The 26,835-nt window shown below is 51.9% G+C and overlaps 2 protein-coding genes and 1 non-coding gene across 13 annotated transcripts; 1 reads left to right on the forward strand and 2 right to left on the reverse strand.

Annotated features, from left to right (window-relative positions):
• Window positions 1-2,091: 2,091 nt before the first annotated feature.
• Window positions 2,092-2,195, reverse strand: LOC132516535 (U6 spliceosomal RNA). The gene has a single exon (XR_009539364.1). It is a non-coding gene; the product is annotated as a U6 spliceosomal RNA (small nuclear RNA).
• Window positions 2,196-5,791: 3,596 nt separating this feature from the next.
• On the forward strand, window positions 5,792-11,332 carry MAD2L2 (mitotic arrest deficient 2 like 2). 3 transcript variants are annotated; one of them, XM_060141436.1, is made up of 9 exons: window positions 5,796-5,977; window positions 6,404-6,455; window positions 6,550-6,668; window positions 8,105-8,176; window positions 8,771-8,871; window positions 9,679-9,773; window positions 10,097-10,170; window positions 10,667-10,759; window positions 11,000-11,332. In XM_060141436.1, the coding sequence occupies exons 2-9, from the start codon at window positions 6,416-6,418 to the stop codon at window positions 11,039-11,041; spliced, it is 636 nt and encodes a 211-aa protein (XP_059997419.1). In that variant the 5' UTR covers window positions 5,796-5,977; window positions 6,404-6,415; the 3' UTR covers window positions 11,042-11,332. The 3 variants fall into 3 exon arrangements, with proteins under 3 accessions (XP_059997417.1, XP_059997419.1, XP_059997418.1); XM_060141435.1 differs by having other exon boundaries at window positions 5,798-6,037; XM_060141434.1 differs by having other exon boundaries at window positions 5,792-6,037; window positions 6,404-6,668.
• FBXO6 (F-box protein 6) lies at window positions 10,754-26,766 on the reverse strand. 9 transcript variants are annotated; one of them, XM_060141428.1, is made up of 8 exons: window positions 26,381-26,512; window positions 24,850-24,983; window positions 19,038-19,290; window positions 15,967-16,262; window positions 13,721-13,847; window positions 13,145-13,240; window positions 12,127-12,262; window positions 10,754-11,886 (listed from the first exon to the last, which is right to left on the reverse strand). In XM_060141428.1, the coding sequence occupies exons 4-8, from the start codon at window positions 16,229-16,231 to the stop codon at window positions 11,713-11,715; spliced, it is 798 nt and encodes a 265-aa protein (XP_059997411.1). In that variant the 5' UTR covers window positions 16,232-16,262; window positions 19,038-19,290; window positions 24,850-24,983; window positions 26,381-26,512; the 3' UTR covers window positions 10,754-11,712. The 9 variants fall into 9 exon arrangements, with proteins under 9 accessions (XP_059997411.1, XP_059997409.1, XP_059997416.1 ...); XM_060141426.1 differs by lacking the exons at window positions 19,038-19,290; window positions 26,381-26,512 and adding an exon at window positions 26,655-26,766; XM_060141433.1 differs by lacking the exons at window positions 19,038-19,290; window positions 26,381-26,512 and adding an exon at window positions 26,655-26,764 and having other exon boundaries at window positions 24,923-24,983.
• Between the last annotated feature and the right edge of the window lie 69 nt (window positions 26,767-26,835).

The raw sequence follows: 26,835 nt of genomic DNA on the forward strand, positions 1-26,835 counted from the left end.
AGAGCAGGGTGCCGCGTCCTGCCGACCCTGGGAGTCCCGGAATGCTGTGTTATGGGTCCCGCGGCCCCCATAACTCACCGCGGGGTCAGGGGGGCCGCAGGCGCTGCAAAGATCAGAGAGCGGTGGGGCGGGCCCGCGTTCGCGGGAAGCAGCAGTCTTGCCTGGCGCCCGGAGCTGGCCCAGCGGCTTCCATTTCGACTGTTTTCTTCTTTCTCCAGCGTGGCAAATTATGGTTCAGAGTTTTAAGAGCTCCGCTCTGTAGTCGGGTAAGATGCCTGGGCCCCTCTTCTGCTGTCATTCATCCCCCGTATGCTTGGGCAAGGGGCCTAACCTCTCTGAGCTCACCGTTAGCCGTAACTCTCAGGGCTCAAGGATTAAGTGCAGTGGCCTGTGTAAGGAGATAATGTTCCTAAGGTCCTGACCCCACAGGATATGCTCTAGAAAAATTATCTGCTATTGTAATCGTAATATTATCAGCCTGATGGGCAGGCACGAGGATGGATTGGGTTGTGAGCAGAGCAGAGACATCATCTGACTTAGGTTTTAACAAATTCACTCTGATTCCCAAAGTTGAGAATAGACTGCATTTGGCAAGGACAAAAGCAGGGAGACCAGCTAGGAACAGTGGCAGAGAAGAGGTGATGGTGGCTTGGGCCTGGGAGGGGGACAGTGGGTATGATTCTCTCTGTCAAGGATGAAGCTGTGGCCCAGCATTTACTGAACCGGAAGCAAGTTATTGGATCCTCTGGTTCAAATGCTGTTGCGATGGCTATTCGCCAGTGGGGCGATCTTTCGCCACGCTTGGACTCTCTGTTCTCTGGGTCCTCCCAGAGCAATGCTGCAAGAAAAGGTGGATGTTAGGAGAGAGGTCTGGACTCCTATCCCATCTAGGTTATGGTGACTCTGGGTCTCAGTTTCCCCACGTTTGAATGGCCAAAGTGGAAACAAGTCAAATATCCATCACCTGATGAGTGGATAAACAAAATGTGGTATATTCATACAGCAGAATATTATTTGGCCGCAAAAAGGATGAAGTACCAGTACATGCCGCAATTTTGGTGAACCTTGAAAACATGAATGCTACGTGAAACAAACCGGACGTAAAAGGCCACATATTGTATGACTTACATGAAATGTTCAGAATAGGCAAGTCCATAGAGACAGAAAGTAGACGAGTGGTTGGTTGCCAGGGGCTGGCAGAAGGCGAGACTGGGGAAGTGGCTGCCAATGTATGCGGGGGGTTTTCTTTCTGGGATGATGGAAATGTTCTGGAATTAGATAGTGGTGATTGACGCACAACTTTGCGACTATATTAAAAACCACTGAATTGCATGCGTTAAAAGGATGAACTTTATGGTTTGTGAATTATATCTCAATAAAGCAGTTATTTTTAAAAAGTGGCAGTTGAGTTGGATCAAGGGTTCTTACCCTGTGGTTGAGGATGACTTCAGAGGTCCCGGCAACCCCTAAAACTGTGGAAAACATTTAGTGTCTCTGTGCATTTCTGTGGATAAAAGTTCAAAGTTTAAAAAGAGATGACCTGTCAGGTCCCCCTGACCAACAAGGTGTCAATGACACTGCGGAGTCAGCAGAACTTCAGGGACGGAATGGCATGGGGGCTTTGCCCTGGTTGAACTATTGGAAGCCGCCCAGTGTTACTGGCCTAAGGTCAGGGCTCTGACCTGGGTCTGAGGTCAGCAGTGGACCCCAGGATCTGGGGCAGCTGGGCAGGTCGGGCCTCACACCAGAAGACTAGATGAGCGGGGAGAGGAGCTGTCTTCAGCCGCAGCCACTTGTCTTTAGGCATCTCGGGCCATGAGGATGCATGCCCACCTTAAGGGCATCTTGGGGGCTGCCTGCTGCCTTGGGAAATGGAACTGGCAAGAGGGGCACAGCTCCGGATGTTTTGGATGGGGTTTTGAAAGGCATGATGGCTGGTTCAGAGTGTTTGCTCTAGGGGCTTAGATAGTGTGTGTCGCTCTTTTTTTAGAATTTTTATTGGAGTATAGTTGATTTACAAGGTTGTGATAGTTTCAGGTGTACAGCAAGGTGAATCAGTTATACGTACACATATATCCACTCTTTTTTTAGAAAAACGTGGAACGCTTCACAAATTTGCGTGTCGTCCTGGCACAGGGGCCACACTAACCTCTGTATCGTTCCAATTTTTGTACACGTGCTGCCGAAGCTAGCAAGGTGTGTGTCAATCTGAATATCATTGTCATAACAGCCAGTAATTAGGCATTTATGTGCCAGGCATTGTGCACTTTATCGTTTTACAAACATTATCTCACTTACTTCTTACTCAACTCTATGGAATTGGTGCTGCCATGATCCCATTTTACAGATGAGGAAACTGAGAATCAGAGAGGGAAGGCCTCACAGCAGGTTAAGGGGCAGTGGTGGGGAGAGAAGCAGCAGCCCAGTGGGTGTGAGGGGCACCGTAGTGAGTAATCCGCAGCTCTTGCTTCATTTGTGAAAGCAGCTTTTCTCTGCACACCACCACCTAGAGCCCAAGCACTGAAATCAGAGGTCTTTGCCCCTCATCCAGACTAAATGAGGATTCATGTCGGGCAAGTGGCAATGAGACACTGCCCACCATCATTTCATGCCTTCATTCTTTCATTCGCTCATTGGACACACATTCATTCAGAACCTGGATTTGGCCAGGCACTGGTGAGGTGCTGGACTAAGAGAATGAATGAGGCTGGGCCTCTGCTCAGGGGGCATCCCAGCTGGCTGGGTTCCTGAATATCGTGGTATCAGTGGGATCGTCACCGGGCTATACGTGCTGACTCTGTGGCTCCTCCCACCTCCGTGTTTGGTGTCCTGGGAACCTTAGGCAGGGATGGGATGGATAATGTGTCCTGTGATCAGGATGGTGAGAATGGGAGGGACTCTGGAAGCATCTTAGGGGTCTGGACACTTCCTTGCTTGTTATTATACCCCATTCACTCACTGTGTGCTGTTCAGTGAACCCCAGGAATCTTCCTTCACCCGTGCAGTCTTTGCAAAACTTTCTTGCATCTCACCTTCTCTTAGTTTCAATTTAAATGTCTCTAGGGAGTGATTTGCTCTCCGTTCCCATTGCAGACCCTCAGGAACCTGCTTCAGTTGGCAAATAAGTTCTCTCCCCTCCTAAACATCCATCCTTCCCTCCCAGATGCCCTCCTACACATTGTTGTTATGGTGAAAGATATGCAAATACCTTTGAAAAACAGTCTCCCAGCAAGTGGGTATTCAAAAATGTAATAAATTAACCCCATGATGTAATCTGGGGTTGTAATCTGTAATCTGTAATCCGTGACCATCCATCATGCTGATGCGATTAAGATATGAAAAACCAGATGCCGAATGGATGGAAGTAACAGATGACTTTTCACAGAGCTCCCCCATGGCCCCATGCTGATTCGGCCCCCTACCCCTGTCCCATGCCCAGCTTCTTGGCCCCTGTGGAACCCGAGGCCATCAGAGGTTTAGGGAACATCTGTCCAGCCTGTTCATTTCACAAATGAGATGGAGGCCTTTTGGGGGCTGAGGTCGATCAGTTTGATCCCTCCTCATCTGTCTCCTAGCCCCCCTTCCTCTGTTTATGGCTGGCTCCGAATCCAAAGCCCCGAATGTAGGTGTTTTTATCCAGGTTACAGTTGACAGGGTGGGTGCCCCAGTGTCAAACAAAGGTGTTGGGACCTCAGTGTCCTCACTGGAAAAATGAGAGTTTTGGGGTGTATGTCCACCAAGGTTTCTCTGAAGTTCTTTAGCTCTGTGTGGCAGGAGACCTATGGGTGACTTGCACTGTGTCGTCTCAGGGCGGGGGTGGGGTGGGGGGCTGGGGCTTAGGGCCCATGAAGGAATGCCTGGCATGAGCCCCCAGGTTGCTCACACTGTGCCTCGGAGGCCACAGGAGTAGCTGGGCTCTGACTTTCTCCACCCTAGACCCCAATCCTAAGGGACCCTTTACAAAGAATTGCCCCCTTAAGACTGCCACTTTCTGTTACCAGTGAAAATGCTGCTTGAGCGGGTTCCAGGGACAGGCAAAGAGGGACCCTCAAATCTCTCCAGTTTCCAAAGCATCCTCAGTGATTAAATCTCAAGGAGCCAGGGGACACCTGTCTACAAGCAAGTGAGCTGCTCAGCTCTTTCCATATGGAAATGGTCCTCTTCTATATGACATGGGCAGGGTCCCCAGGTCTTGGAAAGGATTGCTGTGCCCCAAATGTGCTGCCAGGTGCATCCATTTCTGAAATAAATCATCCATTCCATTAGGTTAAGCATTGCAATTTAATGAAATGCAGACTTTCCCTGGAAAAGCCCAAACCACTGTGGTTGCAATTCCCACACTTTCTTGGGCATCAGGGCCCCTGGGAGCTTGTTAAAGGGCTAGTGCCCTGCTGTGCACCCCAACTGATCTGGTAGGTCCGGGAAGCCCAGGTTCCTGACGTTTAATGGGCTCCCTGGGGATCCTGATGCAGATTTCCTAGGACTGCTTTTGAGAAATGCTCTGCGGGCATTCTTGGCTTAATGGGCTAGGTTAGTTATTCTCTCCCCTGCCCCCACCCCATCAGAGTGTGTAAATGCAGGTTTGAAAGCATCTGGGGTGAAGGAGGTGCAGGTCTCCAATACTAAGCAGTAAACGGTAAACATTCCTATAGCTATATCTGTGTACCAGCAGATGGGCATGACTCCTAACCAGCTTTTGTGTCCCTGGAGGTCAGAGACAAGATCCCCGGACTTCTGGCCCTGATTTGTTGCCATAACTCCTCAGCCGCTTCTCTGACCTTAGTTTTTCCATCTGTAAAATAAAGGGGCTGAATATAAGGTGAAGCCCTGGAGTTCGAGTAGGAGTCAGAACTGGGTTTGTATTCCAACTGTGTGATTTTGGCAAATTAGGGAACATCTCTGAGCCTGTTTTACCATCTATAAAGTGGGACTGTAAAATGAAGGCTTAGCTCCTAGGGTTAATGAGAGAATTAAAGAAATCAGTGCTTGAAACATATTAAGTGCTCAATGCATGTTAGTAATTATTTTAATATTAATATTATTATTTCCCAGGGTCCTCTCAGCCCTTCCAGAGTCCATGCCTCTGGGGGACTTCCGAGCTACAAAGCGTAGTGGCAGAAGACAACTATGCCCACCGCCTCCCCCAATAGCTGGGTAACTCGGGCAGGTTACTTCACCCCTCTGAACTTCACTTGGCTCATACGTAAAACGGGGACAATCATGGCAACTGTCGCGTGGAATTGTTTTGAGGATTTAGTGAGCTGATTCACGAACACACTTAGCCCAGTCCCTGGCACATGGCTGGACCTCTATAAATGTCAGCTATTGTTATGATGCACGGCCGGGGAAGTTTTTACCTTCTTGGGAGGTAAAGACTGGCTGCATTTAGGCTCCGGGTGGGGGTGGGGACGGGGACGTCCCCGGTGCTCGCCGGCCCTCCCCTGTCCCCGCCCCGGAGCCGGCGGATTCGCTTTCGGTTGGGCAGCTGAGGTTCCGGGGATGGTGACTGCGGAGCTAGCGGTAGATGTCGCTGTCCATAGTGCCCAGCTGTGATCTCGAGCTGGCTCTCACCAGCAACACGTACGCTACCTTTTCCCGCGCCTCCTAAAGCGAGAGAAATGCCCTGGGGGGAAAATACGTTGCGATCCGATGTGGAGACCAAAGTTGTCTCTTTTCGCGCCCACCTAAAATTGAAAGGAAGAGGCGTGGTGCAGCATCGGCCCTGGGATCACACCAGCGCCCAGGCAGGGCCCCGCCCCTCCCAAGCCCCGCCCCTCTGGCCGTCTCTCCCTCCTGCACCCGTGGTTGGCTGCGCAGGGGGTGGGCGTGGCTGGAAGCCGGCGCTAGGACCCGCCGGAGCGCCGCGGACGTCATGGAGCGGCGCCTGGGCCTCTGGTTGAGCGCGAGGCGCGAGTGATCGGTCGGTGGATTCCCTCGCGGGGACCTGGCCCCGAGTCCGGAATCGAGGCCGGAGCCGGTACCGGGGAAGAGGAGAAGGACGGGATTCCCTCAGGGGAAGAATCCAGCCTGGCAGGAGGTGAAGTCTTATTCCAGCCTAGTTTCGCTTTCCGCGTGTCCGGCTTCACGCTACCGGCCCTGCGCATCCAGCTGTACCCTCTGCGGCGGTGCCCTTTATGCGGGCACAGCGCTGGCCTTATCTACTCCCAGGAGACTGCAGGGCGAGGCGGCTAGTGCGCAGAGGCTGATCGCGGCGCAGCTGATGCCTCCGAGCTCTGACGCCGGCGTGGGGGGTCCTTCCCAGCTGCTCCGGTTCTGTGTGAAGGGAGGGGCGGTCCTGCCCAGATTCCCCCCAGACGGAGGAGGGGAGGGGCAGTGGAGGTGGGCGGGCCCTGCGGCTATAGGGGCCTTAGAAACTAGCTCCCGCTCCTGCCCCACCCCCTAGGTATCGGGAAGGATGACCACGCTCACGCGACAGGACCTCAACTTTGGTCAAGGTAGAGAGGCTGGACATGCGCACCCTGGCGGGGGGCGAGGGAGGACCTGGGCTGGCGGACTTCCCCGAGCGCACTGGGTTCTGCCCCCTCGCAGTGGTGGCCGACGTGCTCTGCGAGTTCCTGGAGGTGGCGGTGCACCTGATCCTCTACGTGCGTGAGGTTTACCCGGTGGGCATCTTCCAGAAGCGTAAGAAGTACAACGTGCCTGTCCAGGTGAGCCCCACATCCAGACTGGGTGCACTGGGTCACCCCCGTATCACAGAGTGGGTAGAGAGGACATTTTTAACTTTCTTCCTTCTTCAGGCTCAGCCCTCTCAGTTCCCAGCGGCCTGGCCTTGCCTTCTAGTTCCCGGCAGCTGCTGCTAGCCCGACAACCTCCCACCCCTCGCCGCAGTGGCGTTTCCTTCTGTCCCCTCTGAACTGGGAGTTCCCCTTGCTAGAAGTTAGGGACCAGGCCCTCCGATTAGAGCCCCCCAGCCCCCCCATCTTTGTATTTTAAAGGTCTCCTGAAGCTGGTGAATGGTTGGTTTGGGGAGGGGATTCCTATAAACCTCAGGCACTCCCCTCTCCCCTCATTTACTCTAATTGTAACGGGTTGCTTTAGGTTAAAAGGCAGACAAAGCAGTAAATATATGCTACTCTATCCCCAGCCTCAAGAAGTACCTGTCCCTTAGAAAGCACTCAGTAAATATTAGAATAAATGACCGAATACTGGAAGGTGGTGGAAGCTTAAAAGATATATAGGGGGGAAAAACCCAAAAAACAAACAAAAAGATATACAAGGAAAAGGCAAAAAAGAATCAGCACTTACTGAGCACCCACCGTGTACTAGGTACTTATCTCACTTAATCCTCACTTTTTTAAATGAGATCTTCCACAGATGAAGTAACTAAAGCACAGAGAAGTTAAGCCTGAGGCCACACAACTCCTTAGTTCCAGATTCTTTTTTTTAATAAGTTTATTTATTTATTTATTTATGGCTGCATTGGGTCTTCGCTGCTGCGCGCGGGCTTTCTCTAGTTGGCGGTGAGCAGGGGCTGCTCTTAGTTGCGGTGCGCAGGCTTCTCATTGCGGTGGCTTCCCTTGTTGCGGAGCACCGGCTCTGAAGGCACGCGGGCTTCAGTAGTTGTGGCTCGCGGGCTCTAGAGCGCAGGCTCGATAGTTGTGGCGCACGGGCTTAGTTGCTCCGCAGCATGTGGGATCTTCCCAGACCAGGGCTCTCCCCTGCATTGGCAGGCGGATTCTTAACCACTGCGCACCAAGGGAAGTCTGTTCCAGATTCTTAATGTTCGAAAATGGATTAAATTTCTGGATCCCCTCTCTGGAAAAATGCCTGTATGCTCAAACACTCACAATTTAAAGACTTCTCAGACTCTGGAGGAGCTCAGTGACCCCGCGTTAGGAACTCCTAATGCTATATTAAATGCTAATGTTGAGACTGAATTCTTAGCATCTTCTAACTTCTCTCCCTCTGTGGATAATTCAGTTCTTAGCCTCGTGATGGGAAGTCTGTCTCTTGGGTGGGGAGCCCTAGGGAACTGCTGCGCCTCTCTCCGAAGGCAGACAGGCCCTTGGGCTGCTGGAGGGGGTCTGCAATGGCTCCCCCATCAGTGCTGCAGCCTCACCAGCCATCATGGGGTTGTGTGCAGATGTCCTGTCACCCGGAGCTGAACCAGTATATCCAGGACACGTTGCACTGCGTCAAGCCGCTGCTGGAGAAGGTGAGGGCACCAGGCCCCTAGCCCACCCCACCCCCAGTGCTCCTCCATGCTCCAGGATGGGGTGATGCTGGGACCATACCGGGTCCCCATGACTCTTAACACCCAGAAGCCTGTGTCCTGCGCTCTGGAGACCACCCCTGCCCAGGGACAGGCCCCAGGGCATGTGGGCACGTTCAGGGCGTGCCGGGCCCGGGAGCCCTGGTTAGTGGAGTTGGCTGACTGGGGCCTGCCCAGAGGGTTTTGGGTCCTTCTCACCTGTTCTTTTCTCCCCCTCTGCCCCCAAGCTCTGTCTGAGCTTGGCCCCTCAGGGCTTCCTTATTCTACCTTGTTCTGCTCCCTGGGACACGCTGGGACCCCTGTGGGGCCCAGGCATCCTCTCCTCTCCGCGGGTACCACTCATGTCTGGGGGCGCCTACTTCAACTTCTCAAACCTCTTTCTGGGCTCTCAGGGACTCTGGGCCTAGAAGCTGAGCAGGGCCGTGAGTGCACCTTTCCCATTCTTCCCTGGGCAGGGAGCAGGGGGCAGGGGCTGGGGGGTGGGGTAAGGGGGAGGCGGGTGTCCAGTTCTGGAATCGGGGCTTCCTGTCCTTGCAGAACGATGTGGAGAAAGTGGTGGTAGTCATCTTGGACAAGGAGCACCGCCCAGTGGAGAAATTCGTCTTCGAAATCACGCAGCCTCCGCTGCTGTCCATCAGGTGCGCTGCCTCGTCCCCCATCCACGTGCTCACTGGTGTGAGGTCCCTAGTAACACGGCCACCCTCACCCCTTTAAGGCAGCCCCTGAATGCCTTGCTAAAAGCCTGAGAGGAGACATGGCAAGGTGTGCTGACCCAACGAGGCCTGTTAGTGTCTGAGTCACAGCCGGCCGCCCAGTGGTCTCTGTGGACATCACACAAGTTACACGGAGACCCTCCAGTATCACACCTGGAAAATCACAACGTTGGTGAATGGCTAGTCCCAACCTCATTTTATAGATGGAGAAACCAGGGTCCCGAGAGATGATCTTGACCTGGTCACCCAGAGCCAGGACACAGACCCAGTTTCCTGACTTCCCAGTCAAGCATCCATCCAGTCCTTAGTCAACCAGATGTTGACCTTGGATGGGCGTGTTGGGCTGGTCAGCTGCCAGCTTCGTGTGGTGAGGTCAGGGCACTAGAATCTGTCCCTACTTGCTATGTGGCCTCGGGCAAACCCTGTCCCTTCCTGGCTTTGTGTCCGGTTCTCAGACTGGGCTGCATATTAGAACCACCTACTGGGGTTCCCTGTGCCCCTTCCCCCCGCCGCATTCTGACTTAATTAGCCTGGGATGGGACTCGGCTTTGGTTTTAAACTCCCCAGATGATGTCAACTGTGTAGAGACAGGTAGCCAGGGCCTCAGAAGTCAATACACTCAGAAGCACTAGGGGGACTCTGCACCGCCAGGGCTGCTCCCAGAGTTGCTTGCCTGCTGGTGGGAGGGGGACACCTATGTGCTGGGAGACCCTCCTCTTCTCTGCTTCCCAGCTCAGACTCCCTGCTGTCTCACGTGGAGCAGCTGCTCCGAGCCTTCATCCTGAAGATCAGTGTATGTGATGCTGTCCTGGACCACAACCCCCCAGGTGTGCTCACTCCCACCCCCTCTTCCCTGGGCATTTCCATGGCTACCTGTGTTGGTCTGTGTCCTCAGATCCCTACTTGGCTGCACCAAGCTCCCTCTCTTCCTTCCTGCCTTTTAGAACTCTTCTGAAAGCCCACCTCCTCCAGGAAGCTTCCCTGATGACTCCACCTGGGCTTTAGTCTCCCTGTTGACTGTGACTTTTCTGAACACTGGGTTTACACTCTGCTTTGCGGGGCTGCTGAGCCAGCTAGGGAGGTGGGAAGAGGCTGTGCCACGCGGCACGCATGGGGTGGCCCAGGCTTGACCAAACTCTGGCCTCTTTAGGCTGTACCTTCACAGTCTTAGTGCACACGAGAGAAGCTGCCACTCGCAACATGGAGAAGATCCAGGTCATCAAGGTGAGATGAGACTGGTGTGGGAGGGTGGGCAGGGAGACCGCTGGGAGGTCTGAAAACCGGAGTTCCATGAGAGCGAGGGCGCTGCCTACGGCAGGGCATTCATTACACTTCTTACGGCAGCGCCTGGCATCGGTAGGCTCTCACTGTGCGCTGGCTCTGTGGCCAGCCGCTTGTCATCGCCCCAGCTGGGCACTTGGCGCTGAGAGCAGGGAGAGCCACCAGCTCATTGGGGGTTCTCAGGGAGGGGATCCTTGATCCAGTTTCAGAACTGGTGTTTGGGGCTTGTTAAATCACTGGGGCTCCCAGCCCAGCTCAGATCTACAGACTCAGCCTCTCTCCGGTGGGGGAACCTAGGAATCTGCACGGCCAGCCATTCCCTGGTGACTCTGATGCTCCCCGAAGTCTGAGGATGCCAGCTCCGGAAGGGGAGAGGGCAGCAAAGTGAGGGCGGGCCATGGACCAGCCCCCTGCCACCCTTCCCTTGTCCCCTCCCTAGGACTTCCCCTGGATCCTGGCAGATGAGCAGGACGTCCACATGCATGACCCCCGACTGATACCCCTGAAAACCATGACATCAGACATCTTAAAGGTAAGCTGCTTGGGCCTGAGTGTGCTTTATTTAGGGTGTGCTGAGGCCCTGGCAGGCGGCTTCTGGATCAAGGCTCGGGGGAGATGACCAGGGCATGCCTGGCTTTATGCTCCCAACTCCCTCTTTCCCTTAAACCCTGGCTGGGGCCACAGAGCCCACCCTTGTCGGAGACCCCGTGGGTTCTCCAGAGTAGCTGCCCTGGCTGTCCACCTGACCATGGTGTTCGTTCCTGTCCATCAGATGCAGCTCTACGTGGAAGAGCGAGCTCATAAAAGCAGCTGAGGGTGTGCCTGCCCACCGTGGATGCCACAACTGTCGGACTTTGGGGGCCCAGCCTAGGGCAGTGCTGCAGGGTCACTCTGATTCCAAGTGCTCTTATTGCCTCTATGTATGGACCACCCACCCTCCAGCCCGGGGCTGCTCAGGCTTGGTTGCCTTCATGGAGGAATCCTCCCCAGGAGGGCAGGGACAGGTGCTGGGACCTCAATTTCTCAGCCTCCTGGGATTCCGCTGGCCAGCGCTGCCTCAAATACTGTGCTGTGAGTTGTTTCAATAAAGAGCCCCCAGGGCTGAGCTGGGCTGTCACTCCCTGGAGGGGAGGGAGGCTGCTTCTCTACCAAAGTGCCGAGGACCTTGTACCCCGACCCCTAGACCCGACCCCAGGCTGGTTTTACTGAAAACATTTATTACAACAAAATGTCTGTCAGAGCTACGTGATAATTAAGTTCACAGAATGGTGGGTTTGCCCCAGGTGGGAACTGGGGCAGGGGGCCTCGCTGCCCCCTACAGGCTCATGCCTTGCCTGGAGGGGACCTTTGGCAATCGGCTGGCCCAGATGGAAGACGGATGAATCGAAGACGGATGAATGGCTGTCGGAGGACAGGCTGTCAGGAGGGCCTGTGGAGGGGGAGGGGGGAGGGCAGGCGGGCCACCTCTTCTGGCCCCTGCATGGTCTAGCGCGGAGCCACGGAGGGGGCCGGGCTCCTGGTCACCCTGTGGCTGATGACGATGCTGCTGTTGGTGACGCGGGGACCGTACCAGCCTGCCCAGAACTGGGTGTCCTTGCCCCCGTGCTGGAAGAGGATGTGGCGGACACCTGGAGGGTAATCCGAGAAGGTGTGGGAGACCTGAGGGGAAGAGGGGCAAGGAAGTGACCACCAGGACTGAAGAGGGGATGAGACGGGATGACCACTGAGCTGCAGAGGGGACGGCTGGAGTCAGGTCCTGCAGGGGAGAGCCTCCCGGCCAGAAGGCAGGAACTCCAGACAGAGGACTGGTGCATTCTGGGCCCTGGGGCTGCCCCAGATTTCCTGCCATCCTGGCCTTGGGAGAAGTGGATGGCGAGGGGCAAGCAGGTGAGGCCTCACCTCTGTCCACCTGGCATCGTTCCACTGATGGACGGTCATGGGCGGGGGCTCGAAGGAGGCCAGGACGATGTAGTCGGCCGAGGCCAGCTGTACTCGGATGTGGTAGGTGCAGCCACAGTCCGCTCTGGCGGCGAACCTGGGGGAGGGGAGGGCTTGGGACTGTGCACCCCAGTACAGAGGGGGCCCTGGAGGCCACCATCTCTGGAGGCGGGCAGGCAGCAGGCCCACAAATCGGAGCCCCGAGTCTCATTTCCCTGCTCTGCCCACGAGGCCCAGCCAGCTCCAGGGCTCCCTGTGCCCCACTGTGCCCTGGGGCAAGCAGTCTGTCTGCGCTGGGCCTCAATAATCCCATCTGAGAAAAGAGGCGACCCTCCTGGGTGTTCCAGTGAAGATGTCACCGTAAAAAGCAAAGGCTCTCTACAGAGATTAAGTCCTGGCTGTAGGATCTGTGTTGCCGCCGGTACATTACAATGGAGGTTCGGGAGGGGTGGCCTGTGTGATGGGGGCTGCACAGGGCTCCCCCTCTGGTCAGCCCTACTGCAGCCCTGCACACCTCTCAAGCCCCAACCCCCCACCCTCAGAGTAGTGGCCCTGGGGCCTAGCGGGCATTAGGGTCCTGCTTCTGCCCTGGGCCAGGCCAGACAAAGTTCTGGGCACAGAGTAGGAGCTTGGGATAGAGTCGTGGGATGAACAGTGAAAAGGGTAGGGGGGGCAGACAGGCATGTGAGTATCTGCGAGGTCCAGGGAGGCTGGGTCCTAGTGTCTCTTGCTCCAGGGCCTGTTAGTGACAACTCATCTGTAGGCCTCAGTCTCCCCATCTGTAAACTGGGGCTAACATCTGCTGATGCAGGGTTGGGGCAGGGGGCAGTGTTGAATAAGTGCTGGGCCTGTCGGTAGGGAGGGGGGCAGCCCTCGCCCCAGGACTCCGCCGGGCTCAGTGGGCACTCCCGAGAGGGGTTCTCAGGAAGAGCAGAGGGAGGGATGCAGAGTGTGGGACTCGGGCGCAGGCCCCACTCACCAGTCCTTAACCACGATGTCCGGCCGGAACTTGTCCAGTAGCTCCTCCCAGTAGCCCTCGGCTTTGAGGTCTATCAGCTGCGACTTGAGACACATCCTGCGGAGCAGAGGCGAGGCGTGCGTCCCCAGGCGTGGCCCGGACCCAGGGAGCTGGTGCAGGGGCTGCAGGACAGGACTCTGGCTCCTGCCTCCGTGCAGGCCCGCGGGGAACGTGCAGGGAGTTTGACCCACTGGTGCCTGGGTGGCGATCATCCCAGTCCTTAGGCCCAGTGTCCCGGGCACCCAAGGAGGGCGCTTCCGTGAACTCAGGCCCCTAGACTGGGGACAACCTGTACCATCCCTGACTTACCCCAACCACTTAATGGGCTCCCAGCCTCCTCAAACTGCTCGCCTCCCCCACTTGCCTCAACCCAGCCACTGAGTTGCCTCCTGCCCCAGAAAGAGGTAGAAGCTGAGCTGGCTTTGGAACCCCCTTTCTGGAGCTTCACACACAGGCCCTCACTTAGGCCTGGGATTTGGCAAAAGGTTGTCCGGACCCTTTTCCCTCCACACAGCTTCTCAATTCAGTTCATCTTACTCATAGGACGTGGCAAAGTACTTCTTGACTTTGGGGTCAGGGAAGTCTGTGCCATGCGCCCCGGGGAGGCTCTCCACCTTCCACTGGTCCCCTCCGTTGGAGTCGATTTTCCAGGATCTCATATCCTCTAGGAAAAACAGAAGCTGCAGTGAGACCCTCTGGGTGAACGTTCAGCCTGGCCCTCTCCACCTGGTCCTGGGAGGGAGCGGGTAAGGCTCAGATCTCCAGGCATGCACCCCCCGGCACCTTGGAGCCGCCCTACAAGCCCCCCTCCCCACCTTCCCACCTGTGCCCACCACAGCAATCCTGATCTGGGCCCTCTGCCTCCCACTTTGTCCCTGAGCAGGTCAACACTTAACGTGAAGCTGGAAAAAAAGAAAAGAGTATGACCAGAAATTCTAAATGAACCTTTCCTCACTTCCACGTTGCCCAGGGGCTCTGGAAATACCCAAGTTTCAGTTCTCGAACCATTAAATTATGAAGGGCCTGTGTGGGGAATTTTGTGGGGTTTTTTGGTGGTACGCGGGCCTCTCACTGTTGTGGCCCCTCCCGTTGCGGAGCACAGGCTCCGGACACGCAGGCTCAGTGGCCATGGCTCACGGGCCCAGCCGCTCCGCGGCATGTGGGATCTTCCCAGACTGGGGCACGAACCCGTGTCCCCTGCATCGGCAGGCGGACTCTCAACCACTGAGCCACCAGGGAAGCCTGGCAATTCTGTTCTTAATGGCTAATGTGAGTTTGTCCCAACTCAGACCACTTACTAGACGACTGGCATTCCCCTGACGTCGACGTCCAGGAGGTTAACTACATACTGGGATCTGGGGGGCTTTGCTGGTGGGTCATGGGAACCTGCTGTGCCCACTCGGACACCCTCTGCCCAGGGCAGGAGGGAGGACTGGGGGCCTGGGCATCCTCTGGGTTGGTGATGTGTAGTAACCCCGTATTGGTGGAAGGGTCCCCACCAGGTTGCCTTGGCAGGTCTGTAGGCGTAAGGCTGTCCCTCCCATCTCCCCCTTCAGACTGAGCTGAGAGGACCTCAGGAAACAGTGCTTCTCTACCCAGGCTTTCCAGAACAATCACCAGGAGAGCTTTTCCAAATTATTCCTTTGCTCCCTCTACTAGGAGCCCACATCTATTCCCCAGGTGCCCCGGGAGCCCCCCAGCAGAGAACCAGAAGAGGAATTCAGAAATGCAGAGCGGGCCAGTGCCCAGGGCAGGCGCAGGGGGAGAGCTGCGCAAGGCTGGGTGGCCGGCTCTGCAGGGCTGTGTGTGCTGCACTGGTGGCCCGGCCCGGCTGGGCAGCTTCTGAGCAGGATTTGGGGCAGGCCAGGAGACTGAGTGTCTGGGGCACTGTCTATGGGGCCTCGAAGAGGGGCCTAAGGGCCTTCAGCAGTCAGGACTGGACCCCAGAAGCTGGGCAGTTCTAGATCTTTGAGCAAGACACTCATCTGGGGGGCCTCACGCTCCCCATCTATAAAATGGAGCCAAACCCTTCTTATCTGGCTAACTCTCAGGATCTTCATGAGGATAAAGAGAGGAAGGGATTCTAAGTGTACAAACTATGCCTCTTCATCAACTGCTGCTATACCTAAACAGGAAGCATGCTGCCTGGTACTAAATGAAGATGCTAAATGAAGAAAAAAAAAGCCTGGCAAATATATGAGAACATAAGCCCAACAGAAGCCTCAAACCATGTGATCGTAGTTGCCTCTGAAGTTCATTTCCTTCCTCGTATCATGGGGTGACGGGAGGATGATGACATTTCTAAGACCTCAGACTAGTGCCTGGCACACAGGAAGCCCTCCCTCAACGTTAGGCAGCACAGACTGAACCAAAGGGGAGGGGGTCTGCAGTGTGCTTATTCATTCAACAAACGTTTCCTGAGCACATGCTATGTGGACACAGGGTGCAGAGTGGCAAGATCTGTCAGGCCCCAGGAACTTGAAATTTGTGGCAGAGGAAAAAAAAAAAAAAAGATTCCGTTATTATAGGTTATGACCAGTGCTATGAAGGAAGGAAATGGGGTGATGTGACAGACGTGGGGAGCACTGTTTGCAGACGGGGGATCAGGGCACATCTCTGAACGGAGACCTGAAGAATGAGGAGAGGGACCAAGGGAGCATGACAGGTGTTGGGGGGAGTGGTGGTGATGAGAGAACATTCCAGGTAGTGTGGGAACAGCAAGTACAAAGGCCCTGAGGTTCAGGAAAGGGACAGAACCAGCCCAGCAGCAGGCCCCGGCCCACCTTCGGCACACGGGTTGCGCAGGAGGTTCCTGCGGAGGTTGCACAGAAAGTAGAAGACCTTCCAGTCAGCCACGGACTGGTCCCAGTCCTCAGTGACGTAGCCCTCATGCAGGCATTTGCGCTTCCAGAGGGTCACAAGGTCGATGAGGTCGCGCCAGAGGCTGCAGACAGGGCGGCAGTTCAGCAGCAGCTGGCGAGCGGGCAGGTGCGTGAACACCTCCAGCAGGATGCTCTCGGGCAGCTGGTTGATGCTGACCAGGGCCATGGCCGTGGGGGGGTGAGAAGCATGCACAGGCCTGTGGGGAGCAACAGTGCTCATGAGCTCTGACCAAGGAGGTGGACCCCTTAGACCCCCAGGGACCTAGGCCAGGGAACACTGGAGCCCCTTTCCAGTACATGGTAGACCCTCAAAATAAAGAGTGGCCACATGTTATGCACATTTGAAAGAGTGCAATAAAAATATTGATAAAGTCTTCAGGGACTCAGTTTTTAAGAGACCCCACCCCCCATTAAAAAATTAATTGCTTAATTTTCAGTTGGTGGGCCTGGAGAACTGTAAGGTTTGCCAAGGCCATGCTGTTGTCTGTAAGCTCTGCAAAGGTTTTCAGTGATGTTATTTTAATACTATGAATTCACCGTTAGAACATAAAATCTTGGGACTCCCCGGTGGCACAGTGGTTAAGAATCCGCCTGACAATGCAGGGGACATGGGTTTGATCCCTGGTCCTGGAAGATCCCACATGCCGTGGGGCACCTAAGCCCGTGCGCCACAACTACTGAACCCTGCACACCTAGAGCCCAATCTCCACAAGAGAAGCCACTGCAATGAGAAGCCCACACACCACAAGGAAAAATAGCCCCCGCTCGCTGCAACTAGAGAAAGTCCACACACAGCAACAAAGACCCAATGCAGCCAAAAATAAAAATACAATAATTTAAAAAAGTGTGAGGGAAAGAATATACATATAAAAAAAACCGTAAAATCTTTATTACATCCACAGACTAGCTCACAATTTAAGTGATGGGCTGAGAAACAAACTTTCTCTCCCCAAATTGCCCACTTTAGCTGTGATAAAACATCCCAATGAGGAGGCTCCCCACACAGTTCTGGGCTGGGCATCAGGCCACTCTGAAATGCCCAGAAACGGAAAAGCACGTTGAAGGTGAAGAAGCAAGATTGCTTGGGTTTGAATCCTGGCCCGGACTGACTCGCTGGGAAGGTAGTCCCCCCCAAAAAAGGTGGTAACTGTCCCGACCTCAGAAGGGCTGGGAGGACTGAGTTAGTACAAGTAAAGCATTCAGCACAGGGCTGGTTGAGAAGTGCTCCACAGCCTCTTTAACCACACTCCTAGCCTCAGAGCCAAACGACTCTCCAGTAGTTGCAGAGGTACCCGCCCCCAAGAACACATTCCTCCCTCCTACGTCTGAATTGCACAGGGTTTTGGGAAAATTACAGTGCCACCACCTTGGCCTGAATCTTGCCTGGGGGGGATCCTGGTTATCCAGCTGTCTAAGGGGATTCCCTCAGGTGGGTGGGAGTGGGCCTGTAGCCACTGTCACTCAAGATGGCTGGAGCAGATAGGCCTTATCTGCTTATGGGTGGGGAAGGGAATATTCTCCTGGGACATGTAGGGACACTGGGGAGACTTCATTTTTCATTGCGACTTGGCCAAAGAAGCAGTTGTTAACTTAAAACAATAAAACAGCCAGATATTTTACCAGCAAAACAGATTTATTTGGGAGCAGCAAAGAATTGAAATTTGGGACGTGCAACTGGTGAACCACTTGTAAGTCCTGTTAAGCAAAGCAGAGGGAATTCTTTTATAGAAGAGATGGGGAAGTTGGGAGGGACTGTTATAAACAAAAAGCCTGCTGGAGGAAACTGGGAGTTCCAAATATAGTGACTTTTCAATGGCTGAGTTGTGACAGTCTACCATTAGCTAAGCTGTTGCCAGGAAAAGAGAAAATCTTTCTTCCTCCTGCTGGCACTAGTAGTGTTACTTCCTGCCAGAGATCTGTATTGATTCTTCCTGTATTGACTGTCAAGTACTCCCCACTTCTGGCCTCCCAACTCCATTTTAGTGAGGTTTCGCTTCATTAATTTTCACATTTCCCCCTTTTGATCAAGATCTTTCTCCAAAAGCATCACTGATCAAGAGTCAGGGTTTTTGTCTGTTTTTTAAATCAGCATTCAGTGGCCTTTTGTCCCGTGATGCCAGGAAGGATCTTTTCTGGGTGTCCTGTCCCATGTCAGAGGGAAAGTGCACAGATTGGAAACCTATTGTGGTCACATTTGAGTAACAAGGAGGGGTAGGAGGGAGATGTCTCAGGAATTTCCCATCCAAAAATCTGTATCTTAGAATAGTGAATACAGCAAGGGCACACTCAAAACTGAAGGAATTAAACAAGAATTTTGTAAAGAAGATGTGGTACATATATACAATGGAATATTACTCAGCTATAAAAAGGAACGAAACTGGGTCATTTGTAGAGAAGTGGATGGACCTAGAGACTCATACACAGTGAAGTAAGTCAGAAAGAGACAAACAAATATTGTATATTAACACATATATGTGAAATCTAGAAAAACAGTACAGATGAACCAGCTTGTGAGGCAGAGATAGTGACACAGATGTAGAGAACAAACGTATGGACACCAAGGGGGGAAAGCAGGGGGTGGTGGTGGTGGTGGTGGTATGAATTGGGAGATTGGGATTGACATATATAAACTAATATGTATAAAATAGATAATAAGAACCTCCTGTATAAGAAAAAATTAAATTAAAAAAAAGAATTTTGGAATGACACAGTGTAGGAATAAACATGAAGTAATTAAACAGTATTGTTATCTCAAAAGAAACTGTTTGGAATCAGATGTTTTATCAATGATACAGACTGTAGGTTGAAAATTCAAGAAACTGAATTTGGATAAGAATCCAGAGTCAGTTTTATAGTCTAGATGAAAGAAAGACACTTCTGTGAATTCTAAACCTTCTAACAGGCCTTGTCTAGACATCTTGGGCAAGCTGTCTCATCAGATGTCATCTGCTTCAAATCCAGGAAATCTTTACCTTCAGGTCACCAGACGGTGTGCAGGTCCAGGTAGGGTCTGGTGCTTTCTTAGATGTGTCACATGAATCCAAGAGTCTGTTCTCTGAAGTTTGGAGGCACAAGGGTAGGTTAGCAGTACCTGATGGGGCCTTTCCAGTGAGGTTGAAGAGAGTCCTTCTCGAGGTGTCTTTTCCAGTACACGAAATCTCCAGGTTGAAAGGTGTGATGCTTAAGGTCTTCGTCTCCCAAGAGCGCACTATGAAGAAGATTGCTCTACCAAGCATTGTTATTTTTAATAGACGCAATCAGGCCTTTACAATATTGAAATATATCTCCTTTCATCAGCTGTGGGTCAAAAGTGGGTGGGGCAAGGAACATTGGGTGTCCTGTGACTACCTCAAAGGGTGAGAGTTTGAGTTCTGAAAGGGGTGGATCTGAGATTTAGAAGGACCGATGGCAATGCTTTTTTGGGGGCGGGTCTCTATGAATTTTGCCCACTAGGTCTTAATATTGCCATTAGAACGTTCCACTAACTGAGGATTGAGGATAGAAAGTACAGTGAAAATGCTGTAAAACCAGTTAAAGAGCACAAACTTGTCGAAGCACCTGACCAGTAAAATGGGTTCCTTGATCACTGTGAAGTTCAAGAAGGGTTCCCCAGGTAGGGATAATCTTTTCTATCAAAATTGTAGCCACAGAAGAAGCAGTGGCCTGTCTGCAAGGGAGGGCTTCAATCCAATGAGAAAACATACAGACCATGTAATAAAATATATTTATATCCATGAGATTGGGACAGCTATGTGAAATCCATCTACCAAACTTTTATTTTAATTGGAATATAGTTGATTTACAATGTTGCGTTAGTATCAGGTGTACAGCAAAGTGAATCAATTATACATACATGTATATCCACTCTTTTTTAGATTCTTTCCCATATAGGTCATTACAGAGTATTGAGTGGAGTTCCCTGTGCTATACAACAGGTCCCTATTAGTTACCTATTTTATACAGAGTAGTCTATATATGTCAATTCCAATCTACTGATTTATCCCTCCCCCGCTTTCCCCTCTACATCTACCAAACTTTGAATGGCCCATTACGCAATTCAAAGTGTCTGGGAACAGTGCAAACAGGTTTCCCTGGATTGTATTTTGAACAGGTGGGACAAGAAGGGAGGTACTTTTTGTGGCCTTATTAATATTTCCCCACCAACATTCATTCATGAATGCTATCATTTTGTCACTGGACCAAGAGTTCAATGCATGTACAGTGCTGAGGTGTGGGAATCAGAATTTCTGGGAGGACCAGTTTGTTATTTGGCCCAAACCAGAGTTTTCTCTTTCTACTGAACCAGCAGTTCCTAGATCCCCAATACTGTTTTTCCTTTTCTGGGGCATTGGGCATTTCTAGATGGTTATCTTGGGGAGCATCCTTTTGGATCACACCGGAAGTTTGGTCATTGGTTCCTTCGAGAGCAGCATTTGGGGCAGAAATATCAGCAAGGTGGTTTCTTTCAGCCTATAGGGACTCAAGCCTGGAATGCCCAGGGATCTTAATAATAGTCAAGGCAGCTGTCAAGAGTATAGCGCCTAACTGATTTTGCATATAAGAGCCATTTTTAATCTTTTCCCCATTAGAGGTAGGGAAACCTTGTTTCCATGTTATTCCAAAGTCATGGGTTGCTCCAAAGGAATACTGACTATCAGTATAAATGTTTGCAGTTTTGCCCTTGGCTAAACTACAAACCTCAGTGAGGGCATATAATTCAGCCTGTTGCATAATTAAGCTGTAGGTAAAGGCGCTGCTTCAACAATATCAAAAGGAGTTGCAATGGCATACCCAGCACAATCTTTACCACTTTCTCCCTTTAAATAAGAACCATCAGTAAACCATGAAAAATCTGCATTGGTTAGAGGAGTCTCCTCTAAATTATTACACGGAGTCAAAGGGTGACCAGTAAGGGTCAGGCAGTGGTGAGGGGATTCGTCAGTGAAGGAGAGGAGAAGAGTAGCAGGGTTGAGGTTGGTGCAATGTGAAAGAGCTAAGTGAGGAGCAGTTAGCAAAAGGATTTCATCAGAGGTGAGGCAACTGACTGAAAAATGCTGAGTGGACGAGAATTTAGGAGGGCTTCCACTGCATGGAAGCATGCAGTACGAAGATGGGGTACGAAGATGGTTAAAGGGGATCCCATGATTGTCTCTTTGGTGGCCTTAACCAGAAGGACAGTAGAAGGAATGGCTTTGAAGCAAGGGGGATATACCTGTGCCACAGGGTCCAGCTGTTGGCTACAATACCCTGTTGGCTACAATACCCTCAAAACATTTAGATAACTAGGATCCCATTTTTCAGGGGTTTTTCTCTAGAGCAAAAGAATCATTCTCAAACAGCCCACAGGCCAAATAACAGCACAGTTCCTACAAGCCCCCTGTTTTTGGGTTCCGAGGACATTCCCTGCCTTCTCACATACAAAGAGGGAAAAGAGAAGCTGGTAATTAGGATGCCCAAGGGCAGGTAGTCTCATTAAGCTTTTCCTTAAGTCTTCAAAAGCTGTGTCATCTTGATCTCCCCAATTAATGGGGTCAGATTTGCTGGTTTTTAATAAAGCACGTAGGGGCTGAGCCAGAAGAGAGAAAATTGGACTCCGATTTCAACAGTAGCCGGATAGCCCAAGAAAACCTTCGGAGCTTAGTGTTCGATTCTGGGCAGTTCAGGATGTCACGGAGTCTATCTAGATCCAGTAGTCCCTGTTCTGAGATCACGTGCTCTAAATACTGAACCTGAGTTTGAGCAAAGTGCCATTTTTCTTTGGAGACTTTATGTCCCTTTAAGGCTAAAAATTTTAGCCGGTGGATGCTGTCTTCCTGTGAGGAGGTTTGAGAAGGACAGCATAGGCGCAAATCATCTATATAATGTAACAAAGTAGAACCTGCAGAAAACTTTACATCATCCAAATCAGCTTTCAAGATTTGTGAAAAGTAAGAAGGACTTTCTGTGAAACCCTGGGTCACTGCTATACGAGTATATTGTTGTCCATCCCAGGTGAAGGCAAAAAGATATTGGCTAGCCTTATCAACTAGAATGAGCTGAAAAATACACTGCATAGATCAGTCACAGTGAAAAACTTGCTTCAAGTGGGAATGGATGTCAGTAGCATGCAGTGGTTAGGAACAACTGGGTGTTGAGAGATAACAATGTTTATTGCTCAGAGGTCCTGGATAAACCTCCATCCTCAGCCCTTGGGTTTTCTCACAGGTATAACAGGTGTATTACAGGGACTAGTGCAAGGGATAGTGAGGCCCTGAGCCTTGAAATCTTCTATCATGGGTTTTCTATCTGAAGGGCTTCTTGACTTACAGGGTACTGATTAATTCTGAAGAGAGTTTAGACGGATCGATTTGGATCTTAATGGGAGGTACACTGTGAATTTTGCCAATATCAGTTGGAGATTTTTGCCTATAAGGAGGGTGGTGGCTGATTCAATAGGGACAAATGATCAGTGTTTCAAGAATCGGCCCCAGCAGTGCCGGAAACAGAACAAATAAAAGGTGTCGAAGGGTCTTTTAATTTACCAGGTTGGCTATTTAGATGGCTACTGTCAAATTCTAGAATTATTTCCCCCTTTTGGGAGAAAGAAATTCGGCATAATACTCTTCCAAGAAGTCTTGGCCTAATAAGTGAATGGAGGGAGACGAGCTAAGGAGAGAAAGTGTGTCTCTCTCAAAGGGCCTAAACAAAAGGGAAAAGGTTCAGAGACAGGAGCCTGTTGAGGAGTATCAGAGATCGCCACTATGGGAACTGTATTAGGGCTCTGCAGTGGGGCTGAGCACCGAGAGTGGGGCTCCGCTGTCAGTAAGGACAGAGATTCCGTCCCAATCTGGAGAGTTGTTTCTTCGAGCTGATTAACAGGGAGGATTGGGAAGAGCCCCTGTAGTTCCTCAGGGCCCCCTCATTGGGCATTAGGAGGACACTGGAAAGGCTGAGAGGGCTGAAAACTCCTGGAACACTTAAATTTGTAAGTCTTTTTTCCGATGCCCTGGCTTTTTACAATAGCAGAAATTAGGTTTTTGGTTTTGTTTAGGGACCTTCATTTGCTGGAGTTGAAGATTAAGAATTTAGTGGTTTGGGCTTCCCTGGTGGTGCAGTGGCTGAGAGTCCGCCTGCCGATGCAGGGGACACGGGTTCGTGCCCCGGTCTGGGAAGATCCCACATGCCGCGGAGCGGCTGGGCCCATGAGCCATGGCCGCTGAGCCTGCGCGTCCGGAGCTGTGCTCCATAATGGGAGGGGCCACAGCAGTGAGAGGCCCTTGTACCGCAAAAAAACAAACAAACAAACAAAAGAATTTAGTGGTTTTTCTTTTTGGTGACTCATCTAGGGTGCAAGTGAGCTGATCTGCCAAATGAATCTACAGTGGACACAGTTTCCCATTCCATCCTGGTTCTTTAAAATAAAAGAAAAAGATCCTGGTTCAGCCCATTAATAAACATGGAGGTGACAGTTACCCTAGTGGACTCAACATCTGAAGGAAGACCAGAGTTTTCTTTAAAAATAACCTGAAGTCGATTAGAATAGCCATGAACAGGTTCATCAGATTTCTGTATGCAAGGCTGACGTTTGTTCTGATCAACAGGCTTAGGAGAGGCTACTACAATTGCTCAGTGGAGGTTTTCACTGAGTGTTCTAGCCTCTTGCCAAAAGTTAGGGGATTGCCCTTCTAAATCCCCTCCAGAATGTTCCCATGGGCTAGTTTCATCCAGTGTTTGCTTGACTCTCACCAACAAGCACGTGGACTAACTGATATAAATCTGAGAAACCAGACTGGTAGGTTTGAACAAGTATTAACATCTTCAGCAAACCTAAGGGGGTCCTCAGTCACTTTAGGAACCTCTTGAACTATGACTCCCAATTTGGCTTGGTCCAGGGAACATAAGTAATTTGGGGTTTATTTCAATCCTCAGAAGATTAACTTTAAGGAGGAGGTTCTGACAGGCTCAGAGGAGGGAGCAGGGAGAGTCAGCGGAGCTGTAGGGAAAAAGGGAAGTTCAGCGAGAGAACTAGACTGGGGAGGTGCAGAAGGAAAGGAAGATGGCGCCTGGGATGGGCTTGAGCACAAGACGACTGCCAGTATCCAGAGACAAAGAAGACGGGGTAGGGGAAAAAGAGACCTCAGAAGCCATTTTGTCTTATTTTAATATTTTATTTGCCTCAGTTACTTTAAAAATTGTATATTGCAAAGAGGCAATTTTAGACTCCTGATACGTTTTGGAAGCCTTAAAATACCAATCAAAATTGGTGTCCAATTCAGTTTTGACAACTGCAAATCTGTGGCTGTCTAACACAATTTTAAGAAAGGAAGTTTGGGGAGTTCAGAAGTTCCCCATGCTGGTCACTGATGTTCTAAATTACGTGTTTCAATTGGTCCATTTAGTTAAAAATGTATATAAGGAGAGACAGCAGTTTTTAAACATAAAATTGCCCAGGGTCCCTGAAAAGGTGTGTGTGGGGGCACCCTCAAAACATTTAGAGAACTGGGATCCCATTTTTCAGGGGTTTTTCTCTAGAGCAAAAGAATCATCCTTAAACAGCCCACAGGCCAAATACCAGCACAGTTTCAATAGGAACAACCTGGTTCCAAAAGTAGTCGGACTGAAAGCTAGCACAGTTCCAGTTGGAACAGCGTGATTTCAAGAGTGAGGCTAGAGTGCCAACCAAGTACTCACAGACAAACAAGGCCTTAACAAGAAAGGACGAAGCCTTCAAACAGATCCCAAAGAAAACCTGGAGAGCTTCAAAACGCGAAAAGAGCGGAGCTCAGATCCAGGAGAAAAACTTACCCTCAAACTGCAAAGTTGGTGAGAAAGCAGTGAGTTCTGTGGGATCTGTGGGTACCAGCACCTGTTTGCTCACCAGCCTCGGAGTTGTTGGGGGTCTTCTCTGGATCTCAGTGAAACCTCCGTGTAATGTTAACCTAAAACAATAAAATAGCCGCTTATTTTACTTGCAAAACAGGTTTATTTGGGAGCAGCGAATAACTGCAAGGCAGGATAGGCAACTATGGCGAACCACTTACAAGTCCTCTTAAGCAAAGGAGAAGAGACTCTTTTACAGAGGAGAAGGGAAAATTGGGTGGGGCCGTTATAAACAAAAAGCCCATTGGAAGACACGGGGAGTTGGAAGTATAATGGCTTTTCATTGGTTGAGTTGTGACAGTCTCTCATTGGCTGAGCTGTTGCCAGGCAAAGAGAAAATCATTTTTTCCTCCTGCTGGCAGTAGTAGTCTCACTTCCTGTCAGGTATGCTAAGTATGCCTCTTGATGTTGGGATTGTACTGACTGTCAAGTGTTCCTCTTCCTCATTTCCTGACTCCATTTTAGTGAGGTTTCCCTTTTTTAATTTTCACACAGCTCACAGTCTTCTCAAAGCTTTCATCCCATTAAAAAAATGAGGGTGGGCACACACTCTGGCGCCTGCCCAGGGAGAAGTATTTTTCCATTATCAGAGAAAAAAAACCCCCAAAAAAACAGATAAATAAGGTACTTGCAGCTTGTGCAAAACGCTATGATGGAAAAATACTCCATGCGGCCAGGTCTTCCCATTTTTCAGGAATTTTAAACATTTTTAAAATACATGAAATCTGTCAAATTTTAAATGTTGGCAACTTCTAAAAGCATTGTCTAGGCCAAATAAAAGTCCCTGGGCTCCAAGTTAGAGGCGTCTTAGGTACAAACACCTGCTCGACCTATCGTCCAAAGTCTGGTCTTTCGCTCTGGTCGCATGTCATCACTAGACTCCATCCCCAAAGCCTGAATGCAGAAGGGCGGAGGGGGTGAAGGTCATCCTGGGGCATTCTGGGGTGGAAACGTCCACATCAGCCCTAAGAAGCCACCTCGCATCGATTGGGCTTCCCACGTACTAGGCCCAGGGCCACACGCTGGCCTCTTCTCCATAGACCCTCCCTACAACCACTCGAGACACTGTTACTAAGCCCATTTCCGAAAACGGAAACTGCGGCTTGGGGAAGTTAGGCCCCCGTCCCAGGTCCTGCGGCCGTGACGGTGCCGAGTTCCTAGACTGTCCCCTCGCCGGGGCGCTGCACGCGAGGTTAAGCCGGAGTGGCCGCGGACGCCGAGGATACTCCGGGATGGCCAAGCCGGGAAGCGAAGCGTTCCGCGCCGAGCTATCAGACCCTAGAGGCTGGCCCCGCCCCGCGCCCCGCCCCGCCCGGAAGCGGCTCCCCCCAGCACCCTTCCCGCGACTGCCGGCTTCCCGGCCGGCCGGAGACAGCGTCTTCGGGCTCGGTTAACGTCCCGACGACCCCCCAGCGCCGAACACCCAAGCCCTCTCCCGCACCTGTCGCCCCCCTACCCGTCCCCTGCCTGGGCCGAGATCTGGGCCCGGGTCGGAGCGCTCGGCGCGACCTGAGCTCGGGGTCTGCCTGGAGCCTACGGCCTCGGCGGCGCCGTCAGCTCTCGCCCCGCCCGGCGCCTGCGTCACGCGCCGCGCTCAGGCCGCCTCCCTCGCGGCCCCAGCCTGCTGCTCCTGCGACTTCGCCCCGCCCCACGCCGGGACCACTTTCCCAGGCGCGAGCAAAGAAATCTAGTGTCCGCAGGGTCGGGGCGGCGTCAGGGGAGCTCCAGACCTCGTTTCCTGAAGCTCAGTCTTTCCTTCCAGGCGGTGGGCGGCTCAGCAGTGGGGACCCAATTTCTCTCTGCTCCCACTTCCCTCCGGTAGGCCGGAGCCTCCTTCTGACCTAGCCCTTCCCCTCTGGGGGCCACTCCTTAGACCTCTATTCCGGTTCCCTGCAGGGAGGGAGGTGGGCC

This window comes from Lagenorhynchus albirostris, chromosome 2 (assembly GCF_949774975.1).
Source record: "Lagenorhynchus albirostris chromosome 2, mLagAlb1.1, whole genome shotgun sequence".
Classification (NCBI taxonomy): domain Eukaryota; kingdom Metazoa; phylum Chordata; class Mammalia; order Artiodactyla; family Delphinidae; genus Lagenorhynchus; species Lagenorhynchus albirostris.

Coding starts and splice junctions, on each gene's coding strand:
- MAD2L2 (XM_060141434.1), top strand. CDS start 6,471: ATGCGCACCCTGGCGGGGGGCGAGGGAGGACCTGGGCTGGCGGACTTC. Junction 10,171..10,666: donor AGAAGATCCAGGTCATCAAG/GTGAGATGAGAC, acceptor TCCCCTCCCTAG/GACTTCCCCTGGATCCTGGC. Junction 10,760..10,999: donor TGACATCAGACATCTTAAAG/GTAAGCTGCTTG, acceptor CCTGTCCATCAG/ATGCAGCTCTACGTGGAAGA.
- FBXO6 (XM_060141426.1), bottom strand. CDS start 16,231: ATGGCCCTGGTCAGCATCAACCAGCTGCCCGAGAGCATCCTGCTGGAG. Junction 13,848..15,966: donor GCGCAACCCGTGTGCCGAAG/GTGGGCCGGGGC, acceptor TGTTTTTCCTAG/AGGATATGAGATCCTGGAAA. Junction 11,887..12,126: donor ACGATGCCAGGTGGACAGAG/GTGAGGCCTCAC, acceptor TCTTCCCCTCAG/GTCTCCCACACCTTCTCGGA.